At 45.1% G+C, this 24476-nt stretch overlaps 1 protein-coding gene across 13 annotated transcripts in view; it reads left to right on the top strand.

Annotated features, from left to right (window-relative positions):
* arhgef2a (Rho guanine nucleotide exchange factor (GEF) 2a) overlaps positions 1-24476 on the top strand; it is a 111009-nt gene that overhangs the window by 20262 nt on the left and 66271 nt on the right. For 5 of the 13 annotated variants that reach the window (XR_011240738.1, XR_011240736.1, XR_011240737.1 and 2 more), the window contains exons 2-6: positions 1392-1554; positions 1765-1832; positions 12384-12447; positions 12883-13015; positions 19735-19844. Coding sequence is in view for 9 of the 13 variants with exons in the window: in XM_069522780.1 (XP_069378881.1) it covers positions 1392-1554; positions 1765-1832; positions 12384-12447; positions 12883-13015; positions 19735-19844 (538 nt within the window). In the remaining 4 variants the exon portion in view is untranslated. Of the gene's footprint in view, positions 1-1391; positions 1555-1764; positions 1833-7950; positions 8989-12383; positions 12448-12882; positions 13016-19734; positions 19845-24476 lie in introns of those variants that run through there. The other 8 variants (XM_069522781.1, XM_069522779.1, XM_069522782.1 and 5 more) reach the window with 7 other exon arrangements.

The raw sequence follows: 24476 nt of genomic DNA, 5'->3' as shown, positions 1-24476 counted from the left end.
TCATAGAAAGAGGTTGATTCTTAGCCTGGAGCAGTCAGAGGGGGTTGAGGAACATGACTAGCAGTCACCTCTCCTGCTTTGAGAGTTGATTATAGGGCAGCGGCAGCTAATATAGATATGCTGCCAGACCACAGATGAAGAGGTGGTCCAACAGCACTTTCAGACACTCTCTTGTAGGGGTCGCTGGTTTAGGCTTTGTAAGAATTTGGCATTGGTTGACTCCACATCATGAGAGAATAGGCTGTGGGACACAACCCCCAGTTGACGAATCTTTGATAGTATTGGTGTCTCCATCTACGTCAGATTTGATGATATTTATTTTACTTGTTTATAATAAAGCATGTAACCTTATCTTAGGATAGTGCAGAGAAAACTTTAGCTTTACAAGCACACAAGTCTGTGTAGCCAGACCCCCATCAGAAATATTAGGTTTGGGGGTCAAACTAGCTTCAAGAGACCTGTTACTGCCAAAAGAGGGCATGAATTAAAAAATGAATGCAAGGCAGCATCAGAACCTTTATAAGACAAAGCACTATCCTGGTATTAGATGTAAGAATTTTATTTCTAGATATAGATATACATCGGCGTTAGACCAACCCTGCTCTGTAAGAGTATATCATGTGTCATCCGACTGAAAATGTGTCCATGCATTGAGCATTGCATCTGAGAACTGCGCATTGAATGTGATACGATGCAATGCAGATCACCTGACATCTAACTTGGAGGTACTGGCAGCCCGGAACAATATCAGTTAGCAGTCTCATGTTTTCTTCAGAATAACACAAAACACCAGACACAGCAACAAGTTGGAAGTGATTACAATTAGTTATGTACAGAACTCTGTTACAGTGATAAATTAAGCAATAAATCAATTATTGATATGACTATTATTATTATTAATGGTAACAATAATAATAATAATAATAATATTAAGAAGAATATTGTTATTATTAGTAGCGTGTGCCTGTGACTATGCTTAACATCCTTCTGGTGAATGTCACCTCTGCTTCAGTTACTCAACTGATCATAACAATATAACCATGGTGTTGGTGCTTTAATTTACCCTGGTCCCTAACATACGGGCCACACCAACTGCGGTTGCACCGCAATTCCGCTACATGTTTGGGTTGTCAGTTGTTCACACTGGTTGCGGTTCAGCCGCAGTTCTGCAGCAGTGCCGTTACTGCCAACTCTATGTTTTCACATCGAAATTTATTTGAAAATTGCCATAAATGTGTGTGTGTGAGAGAGAGAGAGATAACCGCAGCCAGTGTGGCCCGCATGTTAGCAGTGGTGCTATTTCCATGACAGTCTGCTTCTTTTTCAGTTTTTGTGACATTCATAAATATACAAGAAGGCATTTTCAAAAAACATTTCCTTTTCTTCTCCAGAATAAAGAGAGAGAGCGCATGAGGGAGCAAGAGAAGGCAGCAAGGGAAAGGGAAGCACGTTACAGCAATGGTCATCTCTTCACATCATTGACAGTTTCAGGAACTACACTCTGCACGGCATGTAACAAGAGTATTACTGCCAAGGAGGCACTCAGCTGCCCGAGTAAGTAAGAATTTCTGCATTTCTTCTGCTATATACACTGAATGGTGGTAAAGCGGTAAAATCTAACAAAGTACTCAAATAGTAAAAGTTCGTAATTCTTCAGGTTTCTCTGGTCATAATCAATCTCTGCAGTTCTGAAAGAGAAGAAAGAGTGAAAGAGATATGACATGTTTATGTTCTGTGCTTTTATGTCTAATGTCTTTTTTCTAGCATGCAACATCACTATTCACAACCGCTGTCGAGATACTTTGCCCAACTGCGCCAAAATGAAACAGAGGGTAAGACACAGGCTACACAAATCAACACAAGTCTAATTATTGACAGATGTTCACCGATGTATTATTTCCACTCTTTAGTGAGATTAAATAATTTTCCAAAATTATCTTAATACCAAATTTAAGTTAGTTTAAGGTCAGGAGTAACTTTACTGACAGTATTTAACCCTCATTACTTTTTCCTCTTAGAACCACTTTACACATGGTGTAAACTGTAAAATCTTTGGCAATCAGCCAAACTCAATTTTAGACACCATGAACTTTGTTGAAACAGTAGATATACTATATGTCCATTCTTAAAACAGCTCTAAGAGAGTACATAGCAGAATAAATTAAATTGCTGTATGTCAAGGCTCCTGGCTCAGTTCGGGTTTGGACTAAATTTTACAATGCTCACTTACAAATATTAGCACAAATTATGCTTGGAATGGTTATTGCTCAAATAGCAAAATAATTTCCCCAGACAAACTATGGAGTAAATATCTGCTTGTGGAAGAAAACTAGGCACTATTGAGTTCCTTTATGGCCTGTACACTGATGACATCAATTTGATTTGACTACAACAGTGGACAAATAAGAATTTGAGACATAGAGAGTGGGATGGGTTGACCCAGTATATGTAGTCTTGACAGGAGATAAGAGCTGTAGTTGAGGTTAGGTGGCCCTGCTCCTGAACCTAAGTTGACTAACTTAATTTCACTAGAAAGGACCATACCCAAATGATATGTAATTTAAAGGCATGAATGGAAGTGTAATACTTTGATATTGAGGGTGGTTAGGTGAAGATGCATCTAGGTGGAGGGAGACGAGAGAGTGTGAGGGTTCTGTCTCATGCATTTTTGCTAATAAATCTGTTCAGGTCAGGGCTCTGATGAAGCCTGAGGAATTTGGGGCTGATTGGACAATGTACAGTGGAGTTACAACAACCTAATTTTCAAGCTGATCAGTAGGTAGCCCTATCACTATCACTACATACTGTACATACTAATAGATCTGTTCAGGTCATGAATCTGATGATCATGTCCCTGCAGAAAGCAACATAGGAACATGTAACATTCTGCAGTTCATCCAGATCGTCACAGCACTGCTGAAACATCTCAGGGTCAGTGCACTCATAATCAAGACATCACAGATTCCTCGGTCCAGTCTTTTATCTCCCTACTCTGCAGTTTTTCTCTCTTCAGAACAGTTTTGTAGATGGGCAGAAGATGATCACAGTTATGGTCCACCGAGCCATGGGATGGAAGTGGGAGAGATTTAAAAACATCCTTAACTGACCCATAACAAAGGTCTTATCCCACCTGGTTTTCCAGGTGACATACTGATAAAAATTACTTTGAGTCTTTTTAAGAGATACTTCGTTTAAAATCACCTGGTATAAAGTTTGGAATGTCAGGTGAAATGCTTGAAAAGTCATGAAACTCCCCATCACACCCAATATGGGTCTTGCATATGGTCGTGGCTTATTGGCTTGATAGCACCCCCTTTATTCAAATTTCAACAAAGCAGCCCCAGCGACACATTTCCCCAACATTTATGAAAATCGGTAGGTATATGAACCATGTCTAGACTGGACCCATACCCTAAACCTAACAGGAAGTCAACCATTTTGAATGCAATGTACAATTTTTGCTCCTTTTTTGCCATTTCCATGCATTACATTTTAACAAACTCCTCCTAAGGGATGTATTGCATTAACCTCATAGTGGGTCAGTGTAATCTAAACCAGTGGTTCCCAAACTTTTTGTGCCCAAGGCACACCAAAGGACAAGTCAAAATCTCAAGGCACACCTATTGTGCAAAATGGCCCTTATAACACGTGTTATCACTCATATCATGTAAAATATCTGTAAATGTGCATAATTATTTACTAATGCCAAATAAAATGTGACCAAGACAACACTATTATTCATGAAATATTTATTAATGAAATATTAAAAAAATTAACTTGAAACTTTATCAAATTAGGCTTTATCAAAGCAGCAACACACTCATTTAAACCAGACAGGTCACAAAATTGAAAATGAGGCAAAGAAACTCAGCAAAAACTTAAGCACAGAGAACTGTCAATGCAAGGAAGCTGCACTGTCCATGGTCCTGAACTACAAATTATAAATATAACATTTGAGCAATCAGCATTGAAACATGTGCTACTGTAAATATTTTGCCTACTTAAAAATTAATGAGATACATGTGCCTGTCGGGGCACGCAGATTTTTTAAATCCTTGGTGGCACTGAGGAGAGGGCCACTCGCAAGTCCTGTTCAACAGAGAGCCGTGACCTGTCCTGTTGTTCTTCATGTAAATCAGAGTAGAGAACGCCAACTCACACAGGCAGGTGGTGTGGAAAAGAAGAAGTTGCTCAATAGTGTGGAGATACTTGGGTACTCCGATGCAGAAGCCAACCAAAACTGATCCAGTGGGAGCTCACTAAATTTGAGTTTCAGTGTGCGGTCAACACGGAGCTCTATGCAGTCCTCTCTCTCTTTCATAGTGAGCTTTTCTGTTGAGGATTCCTGGTTGAATGAGTCTCGGATCCAGTCACAGTCCTCGATGTCAGCCACACATGGAAAATAGCACTCAAACCTCTCTTTTAAGGTCTGAAGGTGTTCAGACTATACAGCGTGCTCCCTAGCTGCCTGTGGCCAGCGGGAACATGTCCATGGAGCCCTATTCCAAAGCCTCACTCCACAGGATAAGTTTGCCCATAAACCCCCGAATCTTGTCTGTGGATGATAAAATGTTTTCATTCCTGCCCTGAAGCTTGGCATTTAACTCGTTGAGATGCCCAAATATGTCTGCAAGGTAAGCCAGCCTGGCGCACCACCTCTCATCCGTGAGCTTGTCCTTATGTGGGACAGCGTGTTCACATGAAAATTCTAAAAGCTCTTCCCAAAGCTCATAATGTGACATTTCTCAACTAGGCAGAGACTCAGTAGCAAAGAAAGCGAGTGAGGCAGAAAAATAAAGTATTAAATAAAACTTTACTTAGTTGTCCAAAGTAACAAGTCCATACAGGGAACAGGCAGAAAACGAATGTCATAAATCCAAGCAGAGTCCAAAAACCAGGTAGTCCAAACACGGAAGAATTCGCTGGAGAGCATGTACACACACAGGAGACAATGTCAATCTGGCAGAGGGTGAGGGGAAACACAGGGTTTAAATAGGGAATGCTTAATGACAACAAGGTACAGGTGTGTAGGGAAACCAACAGGAAGTAAAATCAAAAACAGACACAGACTGAACAGATCGTTACAGTACCTCCCCCTCAAGGGACGGCTCCAGACATCCCCGGTTGGTCCGGGTGACGCCGGTGGAACCCTCTTATCAAAGTTTTAGCAAAAATGTCCCTAGAGGGGACCCAGGACCTCTCCTCTGGCCCATAACCCTCCCAGTCCACGAGGTACTGAAGTCCACGGCCCCTGCGGCGGGACCCCAGAAGACGCCTTACAGCGTATGTTGGCCCCCCATCAATGACCTGGGGGGGTGGAGGGGGTCTGGTGGGGGGAACCAGCGGACTGGTCCTGACGGGTTTGACCTTGGACACATGGAAGGTCGGATGGACCCTCATAGTCCTAGGAAGCTCGAGCTGCACCGCCACAGGGTTTACCACCTTCGTGATAGAGAACGGACCAATGAATCTGGGTGCTAACTTGCGGGACTCCAGGTGTAGAGGAAGATCTTGGGTTGACAACCAGACTCTTTGGCCAACCTTGTAGTGTGGAGCCTGAGAACGGCCCTTGTCAGCCACACGTTTGTATTTGCTGGAGGTGCGGAGGAGCGCCGCCCGGGCTCTCCTCCAAGTTAGATGGCAGCGGCGCAACAAGGCCTGAGCAGATGGAACTGTAATCTCCTCCTCAAGCTCAGGAAACAGGGGTGGCTGATATCCAAAAACACACTGGAACGGAGAAAGTCCTGTGGCTGAGACAGGGAGAGAATTGTGAGCATACTCAATCCAGATCAAATTTTTGCTCCAAAGGGAAGGATTTTGTGAAACCACACAGCGGAGTCCTGTCTCCATCTCCTGGTTGTAACGTTCAGTCTGCCCGTTCGACTGGGGGTGAAAACCGGAGGAGAGGCTGGCTGTGGCACCAATGAGCCTACAGAATTCTTTCCAAAACCTGGAGGCAAACTGGGGTCCCCGGTCCGACACCACATCCTGAGGGAGTCCATGTAAGCGAAAAACATGAGTCAGCATAACCTCTGCCGTCTCTTTGGCAGAGGGGAGCTTAGGCAGAGGGACAAAATGAGCCATTTTCGAAAATCGGTCCACAATAGTGAGTACAACTGTGTTACCTTCTGATGGAGGCAGTCCAGAAACAAAGTCAATAGATATGTGAGACCAGGGTCTCCGGGGAATAGGCAAAGGGAGGAGCAAACCATAGGGCCGCTGGCGAGAAGTCTTATACTGGGAACAGACGGGGCAAGCAGCGACGAACTCCTGGACATCCTCCTTCAGTGTGGGCCACCAGAAACGTTGTCGGAGGAGACTAATGGAACGGGCAACCCCTGGATGACAACTGAATTTGGATGAGTGTCCCCACTGCAGGAACTGTGGACGGAGAATGGACAGAACAAAAAGCCGGTTCTCCGGACAGCCTGCCGGGATCTCTTCCCCCTCTAGTGCCTGTCTGACCTTATCATTAATGCCCCATGTCACAGCTCCAATGACGCATGCTGACGGCAGGATGGTGGCAAGGGTTCCGGGGTCTTCCTCCCGCTCAAATTGGCGGGACAGGGCATCAGCCTTGATGTTTCTGGAGCCAGGGCGATAGGACAGTGTGAACACAAATCGGTTAAAAAATAGTGCCCACCTGGCTTGACGAGAGTTCAGTCTCTTAGCAGTCCTTATATACTCCAGGTTTTTATGGTCGGTACACACCAAAAACGGCTGCTCAGCCCCCTCCAGCCAGTGCCTCCATTCCTCCAAAGCCAGCTTCACAGCCAGCAGCTCCCTGTTGCCCACATCATAATTCCTCTCAGCCGGCGAAAACCTCCTGGAAAAAAAAGCACAGGGGTGAACCTTGTTATCTTTGGAACAGCGCTGGGAGAGCACTGCCCCTGCCCCCAACCCAGAAGCGTCGACCTCGACGATAAACTGCAGCTTTGGGTCAGGCAAGGTGAGGATGGGTGCAGAAGAGAACCGCTGTTTAAGAGAACGGAAGGCCTCCTCTGCCTGAGGACTCCACGAAAACCTGGTTCCTGGGGACGTGAGGACATGGAGAGGGGCTGCAACAGAGCTGTAGTTCCTGATGAATCTTCGGTAAAAATTAGCAAAGCCCAAGAACCTCTGCAGCTGCTTTCTGTCTGTGGGAACAGGCCAATCCATAACTCCACTGACCTTAGCAGGGTCCATCTGGATGCTACCAGGTGCCACAATGAACCCCAGGAAGCTAACCGTTTGCTGATGAAATTCGCATTTTTCAGCCTTCACAAACAGCTGATTCTCCAGCAGCCGCTGAAGTACCCGTCGGACATGCTGCACGTGCTCCTCCTCTGACTTGGAAAAAATCAAGATGTCATCCAGATAAATAAAAACAAACTTATTTAACATATCCCTCATCACATCGTTGACAAGAGCCTGATTAACTGCTGGGGCGTTAGTCAACCCAAAAGGCATGACTAGATATTCATAGTGGCCGCTAGGAGTGTTAAAGGTCGTTTTCCATTCGTCCCCCTGCCTTATGCGAACTAAATGATAAGCATTTCTTAAATCCAGCTTGGAAAAAATTGTTGCCCCTTTCAATAGCTCAAATGCAGAGGAAATGAGTGGCAGAGGATACCTGTTTTTGACCATGATATGGTTCAGACCTCTGTAGTCAATGCAAGGACGCAGGGATTTGTCCTTCTTACTAACAAAAAAAACCCCAGCACCAGTAGGAGAGGAAGAGGGACGGATAATACCAGTAGACAGGGATTCTTGAATGTATTTGTTCATGGCCTCCGTCTCAGGGGCAGACAAGGAGTAAAGACGACCCTTGGGAAGAGAGACCCCATGAAGGAGGTCGATGGTACAGTCATAGGGCCGATGGAGGGGTAAGGAGGTAGCGCGGGACTTGTTGAAAACCTCCTTCAAATCCAGGTAGACGGGTGGGACATTAGAGAGATTAGGAAAGTCTGAGGAAGAGTCAGAGTTCTGGGGATAACAACTAGGAGAGGCAGACACGAGACAGGATGATAGGCAAAACTCACTCCACCCCAAAATTAACCCAGTTGACCAGTCAATATGAGGATTGTGCCAAGGCAGCCCCAAAACGAGTGGCACCTGAGGCGAGTCAATAAGCAAAAAGGATAGCATCTCAGCGTGGTTACCTGAGATCGTGAGGCTCAAAGCTGGAGTACGGTGGGTAACATGACACAACAGGCGGCCATCCAGGGCGTTGGCCTCCCGGGGAACAGGGAGTAGTTCAGGGATAAGCTGAAGCTGCTTAGCTAGCTCCCGATCCAGGAAGTTTTCATCAGCTCCAGAATCCACAAACACAGCTAGCTCCAGGGAAACCTCAGGAGAGCTCAGACAGGCGTGGGTTAATGGTCTGAAGGGAGTAGAGGAAATTGAGGTTTGGCTCACCCATAACCCTCTCCTTATTGATGAGCCCGGTCTTTTAACAGACATGACGCCAGGAAATGGCCCAGCTTTCCGCAGTAGAGGCATCTTCCCTCCCTACGGCGGCGCTGACGTTCCTCAGAGGAGAGGGGAGTGCGGCCGAGCTGCATGGGTTCCTCCTGACCACTAGGAGGCACTGTGGCGCTGTCCGCTGCTGTCACTGGAACAGGAGAAGAAGCAGGAATACGAGATGGCGAAGGCTGCCCCCACCGGGCTGGCGGTCCATCGCTGAATCGAGCCTTCTCCATCCTCCTTTCATGGAGTCGATTATCAATCTTTATAGCCAGAGTGACCAGAGCATCGAAGTCAGATGGCAGGTCGAGTGGGGCCAGGTGATCTTTAATGTCCTCGGATAAACTATGCAGGAAAGTGTCACATAAAGAATTCTCACTCCACTTGCTCTCCGACACCAGGGTGCGGAAGCGGATAGCATGATCGGCTACTCGACTGCCTCGCTGTCTCAGGTCCAACAGTCCTCGAGCCGCCTCTCTGCCTGGTGTGCGGTGATCGAAAACCTTCCGGAGGGCTTCCGCGAAGCTCCTCGCTGAGACACAGGTAACAGACCTCTTGTCCCACTCTGCGGTAGCCCACTCACGGGCTCTTCCTGACAGGTGAGTAATCATGAAAGCCACACGAGAGGTCTCGGAGGGGTAAGAGTGAGGCTGCAGTTCAAAAGTCATTGAGCAGAGTGACAGGAAGGATCGGCAAGTTGAGGGGTCACCATCATACCTCTCGATACTGGGGAGACGGGGATCCGGGTGAAAAACAGGTTGAGCCTCCCTGGGCTGGGGAGCAGGCTGAGCAGGTGGAGCCGAACCAGTGGTTGTCAGGCTAGCGAACATCTGTTGCATCTTGGTAGATAGGTCTTGAAACTGGTCTGACAGGGAAGTTTGAAAAGCGTCTTGCCTGGTTTGCAATTGCTGCACGCCACCCATCAATGAGGACAGCTGTTGCTCATGACTGTGAAGCAAACTCCCTTGGGCACGGACGGCCGAGCGAAGAACGTCTTCCTCTGCTGAGTCTGTCATGGCCAGATTGTACTGTGACATTTCTCAACTAGGTAGAGGCTCAGTAGCAAAGAAAGCGAGTGAGGCAGAAAAATAAAGTATTAAATAAAACTTTACTTAGTTGTCCAAAGTAACAAGTCCATACAGGGAAAAGCCAGAAAACGAATGTCATAAATCCAAGCAGAGTCCAAAAACCAGGTAGTCCAAACACGGAAGAATTCGCTGGAGAGCATGTACACACACAGGAGACAATGTCAATCTGGCAGAGGGTGAGGGGAAACACAGGGTTTAAATAGGGAATGCTTAATGACAACAAGGTACAGGTGTGTGGGGAAACCAACAGGAAGTAAAATCAAAAACAGACACAGACTGAACAGATCGTTACACATAAAGACGGGATAGGACTTTCCCCCGTGACAGCCAACGTACCTCTGTGTGGAGGATCAGGCTTTGGTGGTTGGCTCGCATCTCAGCGCACAGCTGGGAGAAGAGGCGAGATTTCAGGGGCCTTGATTTGATGTAATTCACCATCTGCACAGCCTGATTCAGCACCTCAGTCAACTCCGGGGGCATGGTTTTGGCAACTAATGCCTCTCGATGCAAAATGCAGTGGTTTGTCACAATATGTGGGTTCTGTGCTTTTACCTTAGCAATAAATCCTTTCAATCTCCCCGTCATGCTTGCCGCACCATCTGTGCAAAGACTGACGCACATATTCCAGGTCAGACTGTTCTCTTTTAAATAGTTATTGGTTACCCTGAATATTTCATCTCCCGTAGTATGGCTTTCCATTTCTCTGCAGAAGAAAAAAGTCTTTTTGATAGAGTCACCATCAACATATCTGATGTTTGCCAGAAGTTGGGCAGCCCCACTTATGTCGGTGGATTTGTCTATTTGTAGGGAAAATCTGCCACTTGCCTGCAGTTTCTCTGTCAAATGTTGCTCAATGTCTTCTGACATGTTGTCGATTCTTCTTTTGATTGTATTATCAGACGACGGCACTTTGGATAGCTCATTTGCGGCATCTGGACCCAGCATGACACCTACAATTTTTTTTGCAAGCGGGGAGGATGAGTGTCTCCGCTTTTGTGTGAGGTTTCTTTGGCTTTGCGATGAGCTCCGCTAGCATGTAACTAGCCTCCATTGCCTTTTCAGACACTTTCACACAATCCAACAAATGGTCTTGATGCCTCTGGTTCAGATCATGCGCTCTTTTGAAGTAAGCCAAGTTTCTTTCAACATGGAAGGGATGTTTGGTTTCCAAGTGCCTCTTTAGCTTGCTTGGAACCATGTTTGCATTAGCTAAGTCTCTGCACTGGTGGTTGGTGGTTTGCTCCGTACAAGAAAGCGCTCCATTTTCCATCTTGCGTGTTTCTCTTTTTAATGTTCTCCTTCAGCCTATGATGTGTCACGGTCTTATAATTCCCACCTGCGCAACTGCGTTAACAGTGAAATATGGGGTTCTCTGAAGATTTTTTTTTAAAGAACTGTTTTTAGGTATAGAGTTTGCCTCTGTATTATGAAATGAGTGCATACAAAGTTCTAATATAGTAAATTAAAAAAAATATATTTTCGTCTAGTTGTATATTGCAATAATAACGTATGGTTGTCACAAAATCCCACGGCACACCCGGAATTGCCTCACGGCACACCAGTGTGCACACTGTTTGGGAACCACTGTGGCTGAGGGGTAGAGCAGTCTTCCTCCAACCAGAAGGTCGGAAGTTCAATTCCTAGTCTTCCCATCTGCATACAAGATGCTGAACCCGAATTGCCCCATAGAACAACAATAAAAAAAAGTGCTACTCTAAATGCACTGTATGTATGTATGAATGTGTGTGTGAATGGGTGAATGGCAGACTGTAGTGTAAAGCGCTTTGAGTTGTCTTCAAGACTAGAAAAGTGCTATATAAATTTTACCATTTAAAGACCCTTATATTAAGAGGTTGATGAAGTGAATATTGTCTGTTTGCATTGAACGCTGCTACTGTTGCAACACTGCGAATCTCAATGTGTATCTTTTACATTGGACGGTGGTAAAATGGCTTGACAGTCCTGGTGGCACGTTTCTTCAACATGTGTGAAAATAGGTCCATTTTTGAATGGAATGTATAATTTTTGCTTGTTTTTCTCTTTTAGCAGAAGCCCTCCAACAGGATAATTATAAATTTGGTCAGGGCCAACAAACAACCTCAACAATGAAAAATCTGCACAAGACTTAACATATTTGATTACTTTGCATGACCACATTTACATGTTAAAATTCAACATAATCATATCACTACCTACTAGTAACAGGATGCACGCCTCAACAGGATGTGACATTTAACTGCAATTCCAAGCCGTGTCAACCAAATATATCGCAGTCGCAGCACACCATTGTTGCTTGCAGCTTTTATTATAATTATTATTTTTCAAATGACATGGTTAATAGAAAATTTGAGGGTAATTGCCATGATTTGTGTGTTTGTGTCATCCTGCTCAAAGATTGTTATATCAAACTGGAGGAAAGGTGTAACACTAGAGGAGCTGGAGGATCAGACAGACTCAGTGTCACACATGTTTTTTGATTAAACGTAGTTTGGAGACATACTAGTTGGTGCTTTCTTCTGGTGAAAGATCACGTAGTGTGAGACCTATACTGTCGCCTGTCAGTCATGACGTATTAACTCAGCAACTGCAAGACTCCTGATCACATGACAGCAAAATTGTGTAGTCTGTACTGCACAGAGATCTGATGACTTTGAAAGTCATGTAACACGGTTTCCCGTCTGTTCATTTATCAATAATTTCAGAAAACAAATTGGACAGCCATAATTGTCATAATGAGAGTCATACATTTGCATGTGTTTTAATGTCTCATAATTGTTTTTTTAAGTGCAAAATGAAAAATACATACTGTTGAAACATCACACATTGTTTGTTTGTACTTTATTGCCACAGCAGCAGAAGACAGTCCTGTTGAAGAATAACTCAGCCTTGCAAAATGTTACTCTGCGTGCAAGAAGTAAGACATATTCAATCTATTCCTTCTACCTCATTCATTACTCATCTTGACACTTTTCTCTTCCTCATCAAATGTAAATGTAAATGGTCTGTATTTATATAGTATTGTGTATTTTTCTAGTCTTGATGACCACTTAAAATGCTTCATAGTACAGTTTATTGCCATTCACCCATTCACACACACATTCATATTGTGCATCTATGGTAAGCACTTTTTCTATGAGGGGCAATTTGACATGCAGATGGAGAAGACTGGGATCAAGCCGCCGACCTTCTAGTTAGAGTACGACCCCTCTATCACGTCAGTTATAGCCGTCAAAATGTGGTCCAATTCTACATTATCAAAATCTTTTTCCTCCTCCTACTCCAGTTTGTTTTGTCCCTTGTCTTGCCCTCCCTTCCCTAATCCTCTTACTGCATCATCATTTTTCCATAGCTCCAGGAATGCGTGAACGCCCAAGTTCAGCCATCTACCCTTCTGATAGCTTCCGACAGTCCCTGCTGGGATCCCGCCGAGGTCGCTCCAATCTGTCGCTGTCTAAGAGTGTCTCCACCAACAACATTTCAGGGTGAGCCTCACATTCATTGATCAACTGCTACAATAGAAAAAAATCAAGATGGTGCTGTGCCAAGCGGCAGCCTGTTGCAGAAGCTCTATGTCTTTTTTGTGTCTTAATGTCTGTGTGTTTTTCTTTCACTGATCACCATCACACTGACGGTTTCGGTTTTATTTGATTAAATTTGAGAACTAAAACTGTATACCTAAGGTAGGCCTGTCATGATGCCACATTTTGTTGGGTGATATATTGTCCCAGAAATAATTGTCATAAATTATATTATAGTCATAATTTTGCAACCATCAGTGATATATTATAGCATATTCATAATATTAACCCTTTTGAAGAGCAATGAACTTTGAATTGGACCAGCTTACTATAACCTTTATCATAAAGGAAGGTTTGAAGCCAACTTTAAAAAGTAGAGAGGGTTTTGCCTCTCGAACTGAAACTGGGAGATGATTCCACAGGAGAAGAGCCTGATGACTGAAAGCTCCTCCTCTACTTTGATAATTTAGGGGCGACAGGTAAGACTGATTCTGGGAGCACAGTGCTCTAGTGGGGTGATATGGAACTATGACCTCTTTAAGGTATGATGGTGGCATATTATTAAGGGCCTTGTAGGTGTGGAGGAGAATTTTGAATTATATTCTAGATTTAACCGGAAGCGAGTGTAGTGAAGCTTATACATGAAAAAAGTGATCTCTTTTCCTGGTTCTTATCAAGACATGTTATCATCTTATCAAGCCTGATAATAATGAATTACAATAATCAAGTCTTGAAGTAACAAAGGCGTGGACTAGTTTTCTGCAACTTTTTGAGACAGGACATATCTTTTTTTTAGATGTTATGTAAGTAAAAGAAGGCGGTCCTAGAAATTAATTTTAAGTGAGAATTGTTAGACCGTGAACTGAGGACCCAAAAGCATAACTCAACTGGACAAAATCCAGTGTTCAAAAAACAGTAGTAGGTTTATCCCATTCACTTCTATACACAAAAAGGCAAGAGACAAGGCAAAGGTATCCAAAAAACGTGACGCAAAGGCTAAGTCGCTATATCCAGAAATGTGGTCAAAAAACATGAAATAAGACTTGGGAAAAACACTGGTAAGCTATGTACGAGACGAGACGATCTGGCACAGGACAGAGGGAGATGCAGACCATAAATACTAACTGAAGTTAAGTAGAAACAGCTGAAAAAAATTAGAGAGTGGAAGGTAATTAGTGAGACACATGGGGGCAGGTTTGAAGAACCTAAAGCGACAGAGACAAGCGTGAGTATCAAAGTAAAACAGGAAATGCAGTGTGTGTGTAACCATGACAGTACCCCCCTAAGGGCCGACTCCGGTACATGACTCATGAATGTCCCTGATGAGATGTGGGTCCATTATAGTGTTGGTCAAAGTTCATGGCTGCTCCTCGGGTCCATATCCCTCCCAGTCTACAAACTGACTGGGAACCGCCAGGAGTTTCTTAACCTTGTAGAATGAATGCTGTCGATGAATCGGGGGAGAGGAGAGGGTTTGGAGGCGGGAACCAGTAGACTGTCCTTGATGGGTTTAATGTGGCTAACGTGGAAGGTGGCGTGTATCTTAAGGGAAATGTAGAGCTTCAATTTCACAGCAACAGGATTAATAGCCTCGGACACAGGAAATTGACCCATGAAGCATGGCACCAACTTATGGGGTACTCCGGGAATGTTGAAGTCCATCGTTGCCAGCCAGACCCTCTGCCCGACCCTGTACCCTGGAGCTTGAGTGATTTGATGGTCAGCCAACTTCCTGTATGACTGGGAAGTCCTCAGCAGTGTCTGATGGGCTCTATACCAGGCGTTACAACACAGCTGAACCAACACCAGGACTGACAGGACCATGACCTCCCTCTCCAGGGCCGGGAACAGAGGCAGCTGGTCACCAAACACACAGTGAAAAGACTAGTAGAAATGCTTGGCAATAAATTATGTGCATGCTCAATGCAGATGAGGTGCTTGGACCAGGACGGGGGATTCTGTGCAGACAGGCATCGAAGACCTGTCTCCAGTTCCTGATTCATTCTCTCAGTCTGTCCGTTAGACTAAGGTTAATAAACTGAACAGAGGCTGGCCTTGGCCCCCACCAAGCTACAAAACTGGAGGCATCCACATCCACAATGAACTGATATGCGGGGTCCGGGAGCATGAGGATGGGAGCTTGAGTGAAACGTCTCTTCAGCTCATGGAAAGCTTGATTCACCTGTGGAGTCCAACTAAAAGAGACTCTAGTCAAGGTGAGGGCATGGAGAGGAGCAGCCACAGTACAAAAGTTTCTGCTGATAAATCTTCTATAAAAGTTCTATAACCCCAAGAAATGCTGCACGTACTTACGGTTAATCGGGACAGAGGCCACTCAGCGACTGCCTGAATCTTGCTTGGATCCATCCTCATCTCTCCCTCAGAAATAATGTAACCCAGGAAAGAAGTGGTTGACACATAAAATTCACATTTCTCGGCTTTAACAAATAGCTGATTTTCCATAAGTCTCTTCAGTACCCAGCGGACATGATGGACATGGTTCTCCTCTTCAGGGGAGAAGAGGAGTTTATCGTCCAAATAAAAAAAAAACACACAGGTTAAGCATGTCTCTCAAAACATCAGTTACCAGGACTTGAAAAACTGCTGGTGCGTTGGTTAAACCAAGGGCATTACCAGATATTCATAGTGGCCACTGAGGGTGTTAAACACAGTCTTCCACTCATCTCCTTTCTTGATCCTAACCAGGTGGTAAGCATTCCTTAGGTCAAGTTTGGTGAATAACTTGGCTCCTTTAAGAAGGCCGAGGAGATGAGAGGGAGAGGGTACCTGTTTTCATGGATGATGGCATTGAGTCCTCTGTAGTCAATGCACTTGCATATTGAGCCATCCTTCTTTCCCACAAAAAAGTCCTGTGTGATCAAAACATGGTCAAAAAACATGAAACAAGACTTAGGAAAAACGCTAGTAAGCTACGTACAAGACAAACTGGCACAGGACAGAGGGAGACGCAGACCATATATACTAACTGAAGTTAACTAGACAGCTGAAACAAATTACAGAGGGGAAGGTAATTAGTGAGACAATGGGTCAGGAGTGAAGTACCTAAATAGACAGAGATAAGCGTGAGTATCATAGTAAAACAGGAAGTGACACAAAACATGAAACAGGAAATGCTGTGAGTGTGTAACCATGACAAGAATTAAAGGACAAATTGTGATCAAAGATAACTCACTGGAAGCAAGGGCCATGTCAACTAGCACAGCTTTACTATTATATAATATATCTCTAAGGTTGTTTAGGGCCAAGTATTAGTACCTCTGTTTTATATGAAAATTGCGGGTCATCCTGGTTTTTATGTCCTTGAGACATAAGTTTAGTTAATTGATTACGCTGTTTTATTGATAGGTATAACTGGATATCATCCAAATAGCAGTGGAAATTTTGTCCTGATAATATTTCCTAGTAGAAGCATACGTATATAGTGAGAATAAAATTGGGCAGAGGATAGAACCCTAAGGAACACCGTGGTTAACTTAGGTGCACACAGATGACTCATGTTAATTTGCGCAAATTGGAATAAATCTGAAAAGTAGGATTTAAACTAGTTTAGGGCAGTTCCTTTAATGCAAATTCACTGTTCTAGTCTCACAAACCCTTGATCTGAAGCTATTAGAAAGTAATTAGTGGCTTTTGCCAACACTGTCTCCATGCTGTGATGAACTCTAAACCCTTACTGAAAGTCTTTACCTACATTACTTTTCTGGAGAAACTCACACAGCTGATTGGCTACAACCTTTCCAAGGATTTGGGACAGGAAGGAGAGGTTGGATATTGGTCTGTAGTTTTTTCAGAAGGGGTTTGATTACTGCTAGTTTAAAGGACTGTGGTGCATATCCTGATAATTAAAATAGATTCATTATATTCAGTATTGATTAGGAGCAGAATTTCTTGATGCAACTTTGTAGGAATGGGATCTAAAATACAAGTTGTGGGTTTAAACGATGAAATGAATGTGGTCAGCTGATCAAGGATCATCAAAGAGAACATAATAACTGGATTTTTTTCTTTTTCTGTGATTTGACCTCCCATGTGAAATGTTTTTGGTTATCACAGGTGCCAATATAACACTGGTTTGATTTAATGTTACTCTGTTGGGGTGGATTTAGCCAAGGGTCTTTTTATGATTTACTGTCCATCAACTCTCAACCCTGAAAAGAAGAGAAGCCTGCAGCAATAAATAACCTCAGAAAGATCTGCGCAGCATCTACTTCAGACACATGCAAATCATACAGCCTACGCAGAGCCTTCATTATCTGCCATAGGCAGATGCGAGGGATGTCTCCTTTCTAGCCCAACTGGTATGGCATTTTTAGTATGCCTTAGGCTCTCAAAACTGCTTTTACAGCAAAAAGCAGCCCACAGAGACATGCACTCATGTCTCAGTATCCTGTATTACTTATACTTTTAGAACCTAGAGTAAAAATGAAATAATTGAGCCTTGTGAATAATTATGCAGAGAATAATGAATCATAAGTCAATTAATTCACCCATGACACATTAATACTGCATATTGACACATAGTGAATAATAAGTAGCTAGTGACAAATTTAAAGGGTAATTAATAAAACAGTAAATAATAATAGGTGATTAATGGTTGTTCTGTCCCCAATAAAGTAATGTTAGATAGTGTCAGTTCCGGTTCACCCAATTCGCACACTACGCACGTTATAGAGCCCCGCAAACTAATAGAGGCCTGTGTAAAAAAACAAAAAAACGTGGCAACATGACCGTCCATCGCGGACGTCAGATTCCCAGTGCATGTGCATCAGCCCAGCAAGATGAAGCAGAGTTATCACTCGGGGAATGAAAAAAAGAGGAAGAAACAGCATGAAAATGAACTGCGAGAACAGCAGTCAGGTAACTCTCCCCACCGGGGAGAGTGGGAGGGACTAGTCCGTGTTTAACCGACATTAACAGGGCGGTGAGTCCTGGGTGAACGTGTGCGTCTTGCTGGCTTCTATAATTTTAGTTGTAGTATAGTTACAACTGCACTTATACAAAATGGAAAGTAATGGATAAATATTGACTAAGATTGAATTTTGCTTGCTTGGATAGCCCACAGGCAGATATAGATGCAGATATCTTAGTGAATAAATAAAACTCGTGAAATATTATGACAATGGTGCTGAATAAATAATAATTAAATAATAATATAAACAATCACATACATTTGAAGTATATGAAAATAAAACAAGTGCAGCCGATTTGATGGAGCTGAAGTTGCCTTATCAATATGTTTAAAGGGGGGGTGAATGGAAGCACTGGGTGTCAGGTTCAGTGAGGAGGGCCCCTTAGCAGAATTTTGCCTAGGGCCCCATCGAGGTCTGAACCGGCTCTGGATAGTGTCTTGTGACACCGAGAGGTGAAACCAATGCTCAGGAAATAGAGCAGATCCTCCATTACATGCACATCAGCAGCTACATGCACATCCATCCAGTTCTTTTTTACCCTTATATGGCCGAATCTGGAGGATTTTATTAATGTAACACTGGACAAATCACTACCAAACTTATAGCAGGGTGTTTACTGCCCCACTACAGACAATAAAACACTGGACCTCCTGTTTACAAATCCTACTGTCCTCCCCCACCAGGCAGATCCAATCAAAACCTTGTCCTGCTGTACCCAAAGTATGTCCCTCTTGTCCAGCAGCAGCCTGTACACACTGTGAGAAGATGGACTTAGGAGGCTAATTAGTCACTTTATCACATTCTTTGAAAACCACACCAAGCCAGACCAGACTGTAGGCTGCTTCCTAAACAACAAGCCATGGATCACCAGCGACTTGAAAGTACCTGAAAGTGTGAGGCGAGAGACAGGCAGACATCAGGCAGCCTGGAGAGAGTAAATGAGCTGAGCTGTTTCTTTAACAAGTTCAGTTCACAGCTGCCTTCTGTTTCTTCTACCACACACTGAGTGAGAGTCCCTGCAGTCTCCTTGCAATGGACCCGAAAACAAAACACATGAACACAAATATGAAAAAGGTATTGCCACATACAAAGAAGACACCAATCAAGATGTTTAGAGATTTTGTGGTTATTTTGCTTATGTTCTAACTGGTAACCTGTTATCGATTCCTGCCTCCATGCCTGTCTTCCTGTTTGCCCACTTTTGTTAGGGGCTTCCAATTAAACCACTTCACTGAACCCACCCTGTTGACTGAAAAAGTCTATATCTACATTTTTTATTTTCTGAAGTATATTTGATTACAGTATATTTTGTTCAACTGACTAACAGTTATATTACTGCATTGAAGAAAACAATAATAATCATAGAAAAGAATCAGATGATAGTTTCACTCATCTGTGATAGTATGACATTTAAGTGTCAGCCTGAAGACTCTGCATGGGTTTATTCAACAGTAAAATACTTGACAAGTGACATATTTGGGCCAGTCACAAAATAATAATTGTAATTCTTAAGTGCCCAGAGACAACTACCTGCCACATGTGCTATATCAAAATATACCACCAGGAGTTCAAGCACTATCAAAATATAATATCTCTCTTTTCGGCCCAAGTCTTTCCACTAGATGTCATTAAAATCTGTAAGGAGTTTTTTAAAGTCTTTTAACATCCAGGACCAAAAATATAACTGATGCTTAAGTTACATAGTTCCAAACGTATTTTTTTCATCCATGTGTGTGTGTGTGTGTTTTGTAGGACCCTTATCGATGGCTCTCCACTGGGGCTGCGCAGGATCCTGTCCCAGTCCACAGATTCCCTCAGTTTCAGGACCAGAGCTATGTCAGTGGAGTCTCTCAATGATGATGGTATTAGAACATTCCAAATATATGTATGATAAGGCTTTAGCCCAGAAAGTGTAAACAAAAGTCATGTGGTGCAAATGTTGCTCTATAATTGATCATTTAATTGGTGTAAAAAAACAATTACATCATGGAGCCCTGTCAGCTTCTGTTCATGCTGGTTTTGATTTAGAACAAATTTGTACTTTACATATGCAGAGCTACCACTTTTCTGCAAAGCTTCACATACTTTGATGTACTGTTAATGCAGTTTTTTTACTTTCACTCAACATCGATAAATAGTTTGCCGGAATCCACTCGCCTTAATTTTCTTGCTAAATATTTCAAATACCTTTATGTTCTTAATCACCTTATCTTGTAATCGTGATATGTTCTCTTCAGCACAAATATCCAGGAGGCATCTCACTTTGTCCTGAGTCCACGTTTTACCCCTGCCAGTTGACATTTTGGTAGCAAACGATGTGGTAGCTCACGGGTCATTGAAATAGGAAGAGAAAACATTTTTAAACCAATGAAATGACAGATATACTGTTACGCTTCCTTTTATTGATTTGAACAGTGTCACGCCAGATATGAATCACTCCAGAGTTCACTTGACAGCAGTCCAAGACCACCTCTGTGAGGCGGACCGGAGAGCAGATGTTAGGTCCGCACCAGTAGTCTGGTGTGAACCAGCCCTTAGTTTTATTTTTCTTCATGTTCTGAAATGCAGCAATAGAATAAGACTAAAAGCATAAAGACTTTTAGGTATTGGGATTTAAATCTAAAATGAGTCAATAATAGTTATCATGTAGTTCATACATTTCTGTCCGTGTCACAGTCAGTCTCCCATCCTCCCACTTCTCAGTACTTTTCCATGGACTCTGCCTCTGCTTCATCTGCCAGCCAAGCCACACCCTCTCTACAACCCAACACAGCTGCTCCTCATCACCTGCAATCAGCCCGGTATATATTCACCAGCTCCACTCTCAGTCAGTTGCCAGATTGTTCTACACCTTGATGCCAGACTATTCAGCACTCATCTCCGGACTGATTTTCTGTTGCCGACCCTGCCTGTCTCTGACTAACCTGCCTCGTCTGAAACCTGGTAATCACCTCTGCCTTCCGTCCCCGACCAAGTCTTATGCCTTTTTGCTTTTTGTATTGCCTGCCACCTGATCTGCTGTGAGCTACGCTAAGAATAAAGACTGTTACCAACTGTCCACGCTTGATGTGCTGCATTTGAGTTCAAACCATACCCGTTATAGTACAATCTGGCCACAACATGGACCCAGCGCACACAGCGTCACCATAGTCACGCCTGGAGAGTGTGGAGAACATTCTTTAGCAGCATGAGGCTCTGCTCACCTCCACCGCAGCAGGGATACATCAAGCTGTTGCCACCCAGAAGCCAGCAGCTGCTAGCCAGGAGCAGGGGCTAGCTTTGTTAGCCACACAAGTACAGCAACTCACTGCTGTCCTTTCACAGATGACATCTCCAGCCCCTACTGCAGCGTCCTCCTCTGCTACACCTCCGCCAGCGTCCCCTGGGCCATTCTCTGAGCCACATGTGGGGGCCCCGGAACGCTATGCGGGGGATCCTGAGAACTGTAATCCTTTCCTCACAAACTGTTCGATCCTGTTTACCCTGCAGCCGCACACCTTTGCTTCTGAGGAGACCAGGGTGGCTTTTACCATCAACCACTTCACTGGGAGGGCTCGCCTGTGGGGAACCGCCAAGTGGGAGCGTCAGACTCCAGCCTACATCTCCTTTCAAGCCTTCGCCACCGAGCTCCGCAAGGTATTTGGGGAGTACTCCCAGGGTCCGGATTCCACTGGGGGTCTGCTGAGCAGTTGGTCACAGCAGTTGGAATATTGAAGCCCAGTGTGATGCTTACCTTCTGGGCCTGGAGGATTACATCAAGGACGAGCTGGTCTCCTATGATCTCCCCACTTCACTGGATGGGCTCATCGAACTGGCGACACGGCTTGATCGACGTATCCAGGTCCGACGTGGGGAGAGACAACCAGGATGAGTCAACCAATGCTTTCCGGCCCAGCCTCGTTCTTCTTCAAAGAGCCCAACTTCCATGACTGCGCCACAGTGAGGGGAGCCTGAATCCATGCAGGTCGGCAGAACCAATCTCTCATCGGAGGAACGCCAGCACCGCCACCAGGGGAACCTCTGCCTTTACTGTGGCCAAGCCGGTCACTTAATCTCGTGTTGTCCAGTAAAAGCCCGGACTCACAGGTAGCTGGGAAAATACTGGTAAGTCCAACCTCTGAACTGTTACCCAAAAGGCGACCTCTCTGCCATGCCCACTTACTGCTGGCAGGGGGCACACACACCCTGACTTTATTCATTGACTCTGGGTCAGATGTCTCCCTCATTGACGACGAACTGGCACAGCAGCTTGACATGGACAGGGTTCCACTGCCCCTGCCAGCCCCTGCCAGTGCCCTGGACTGTCATGTTCTGGGGACCGTCACCCACCAGACTAGACCCATGCGGATGCTCCTCTCCGGGAACCATTATGAGACTATCAGTTTCCACATCCTGAAGTCACGTCACATCCCTCTCATTCTGGGGTACCCCTGGCTCCGCAGTCAAAACCCCCACATCAACTGGGCGATGGGGTCCATCCTAGGGTGGAGTCCCGGGTGCCATCAAGTCTGCCTGAAGCAAGCCTCAGCCCCACAGCCCCGGTCCAGTACATCCCATCTCCTGACCTCTCCGGGGTTCCGCCACAGTACCACGACTTCTGAGAGGTCTTCAGTAAGGCCAAGGCCACCTCTCTGCCCCCTCACCGTCCCTATCACTGTGCCATTGACCTACAGCTTGGCACCAGTCAACCTCGAGGCTGTCTGTACTCTCTGTCTGCACCTGAAAGAAAGGCCATGGAGGCATACATCAATGACTCCCTGGCAGCAGGCATCATCTGCCCGTCCTCGTTCCCTGCTGGTGCAGGGTTTTTCTTCATAGAGAAGAAGGACAAGACCTTGAGGCCCTGCATCGACTATCGGGGCCTGAATGACATCACGGTGAAGAACCGATACCCTCTCCCTCTCATAACATCAGCCTTCGAGCTCCTGGATGGGGCCACCATCTTTACTAAACTAGACCTCCACAATGCCTACTACCTGGTCCTCATCCGTGAGGGGGACAAGTAGAAGACGGCCTTCAACACTCCACCGGGCATTATGACTATCTGGTCATGCCCTTTGGCCTTACCAACGCCCCTGCTTTCTTCTAGGCCCTTGTAAATGATGTGCTCCGTGACATGCTCATCAAATATGACTTTGTCTACCTGGATGACATTCTCATCTTCTTCAGAACCAAGGGGGATCACCTCCACCATGTCCAGGCGGTCCTCCAATGACTTCTGCAGAACTCCCTCTACGTAAAGGCAGAGTGCGAGTTCCATGCCTCCTCGGTCGCCGTCCTGGGGTCCGTCATCAGCCAGGGGAGCATCCAGATGGATCCCAGCAAGGTCTCCGCTATCACCGCCTGGCCCATCCCTGAGTCGTGGAAGCAGCTACAGAGGTTCCTTGGCTTTGCCAATTTCTACCGCCGCTTCATCCGTGGGTACAGCACGATGGCAGCCCCTCACTGCCCTTACCTCCTCCAAGATCCCCTTCAGCTGGTCTTCTCCTGCCGCTGCAGCCTTCGAAGCCCGCTTCACCTCTGCCCCCATCCTTTGCATGCCAGACCCTGACAGACAGTTTGTGGTGGAGGTGGATGCTTCTGACGTTGGGGTAGGCCACTTTGGACCAGGACACATAGGAATTTGTCAAGGCTTGCCCGGTCTGCAGCCAACACAAACCCTCCCATCAGGCCTCTGCTGGACTCCTTCAACCTCCCCTCCCCTCCCCTTGGCAAAGGAAATGGCTGAACTGGTTCTCCAGCATTTCTTTCACCTCCACGGCCTTCCTGATGACGTGGTGTCTGACCAGGTCGGCCAAAAGGTGTGGTGGTCAACCCAGGACCTTCCAATGCAGGTCGACTCTAAGAAACTGGCGCCCAGGTTTATTGGTCCCTTCAAGATCCAGAAGATCCTCAACCCAGCTGCGGTCCGGCTCCAGCTCCCTGTTCAAGAGAGTCCGCTGGTTCCCGCTACTCCTCCTCCTCCGCCTCCTCGCCTTGTTGATGGAGGTCCTGTCTACACTGTGCGACATGTGATCCGTTCCTGAACAACGTGGGAGGGGCATCCAGTATCTGGTCGACTGGGAGGGGTACGGGCCAGAAGAGAGGTCATGGGTTCCTGCCTGTTACATCCTGGGACCCCATCTCATTGCTGACTTCTATCGGCAACACCCAGACCAGCCCACCCGACGATGACCTGATCTGCTGTGAGCTACGCTAAGAATAAAGACTGTTACCAACTTTCCACGCTTGTTGTGCTGCATTTGGGTTCAAACCATACCCATTACAATCTGTACTAGGAGAGGGATCCCTTACATGTGGCTCTGTCTGAGGTTTCTTTGTTTTTTACCTCCTCTATGTATTCTTTTTGAGGGTGGATGTCACACCTTGTTAAGCCCTATGAGACAAATTATGATTTGTCAATGTTGAGCTGGGGCTCGGAGCAGAGGGCAGAAATGGGAATTAAGGGTCATCTTTAAACCAGAGTTATGTAGCACAAGGGAAACCAGCAGGAA

Source organism: Paralichthys olivaceus, chromosome 3, assembly GCF_024713975.1.
Source record: "Paralichthys olivaceus isolate ysfri-2021 chromosome 3, ASM2471397v2, whole genome shotgun sequence".
Lineage (NCBI taxonomy): Eukaryota > Metazoa > Chordata > Actinopteri > Pleuronectiformes > Paralichthyidae > Paralichthys > Paralichthys olivaceus.
The sequence above is the reverse complement of the archived record's forward strand: the minus strand, read 5'-3'. Positions and strand labels throughout refer to the sequence as shown.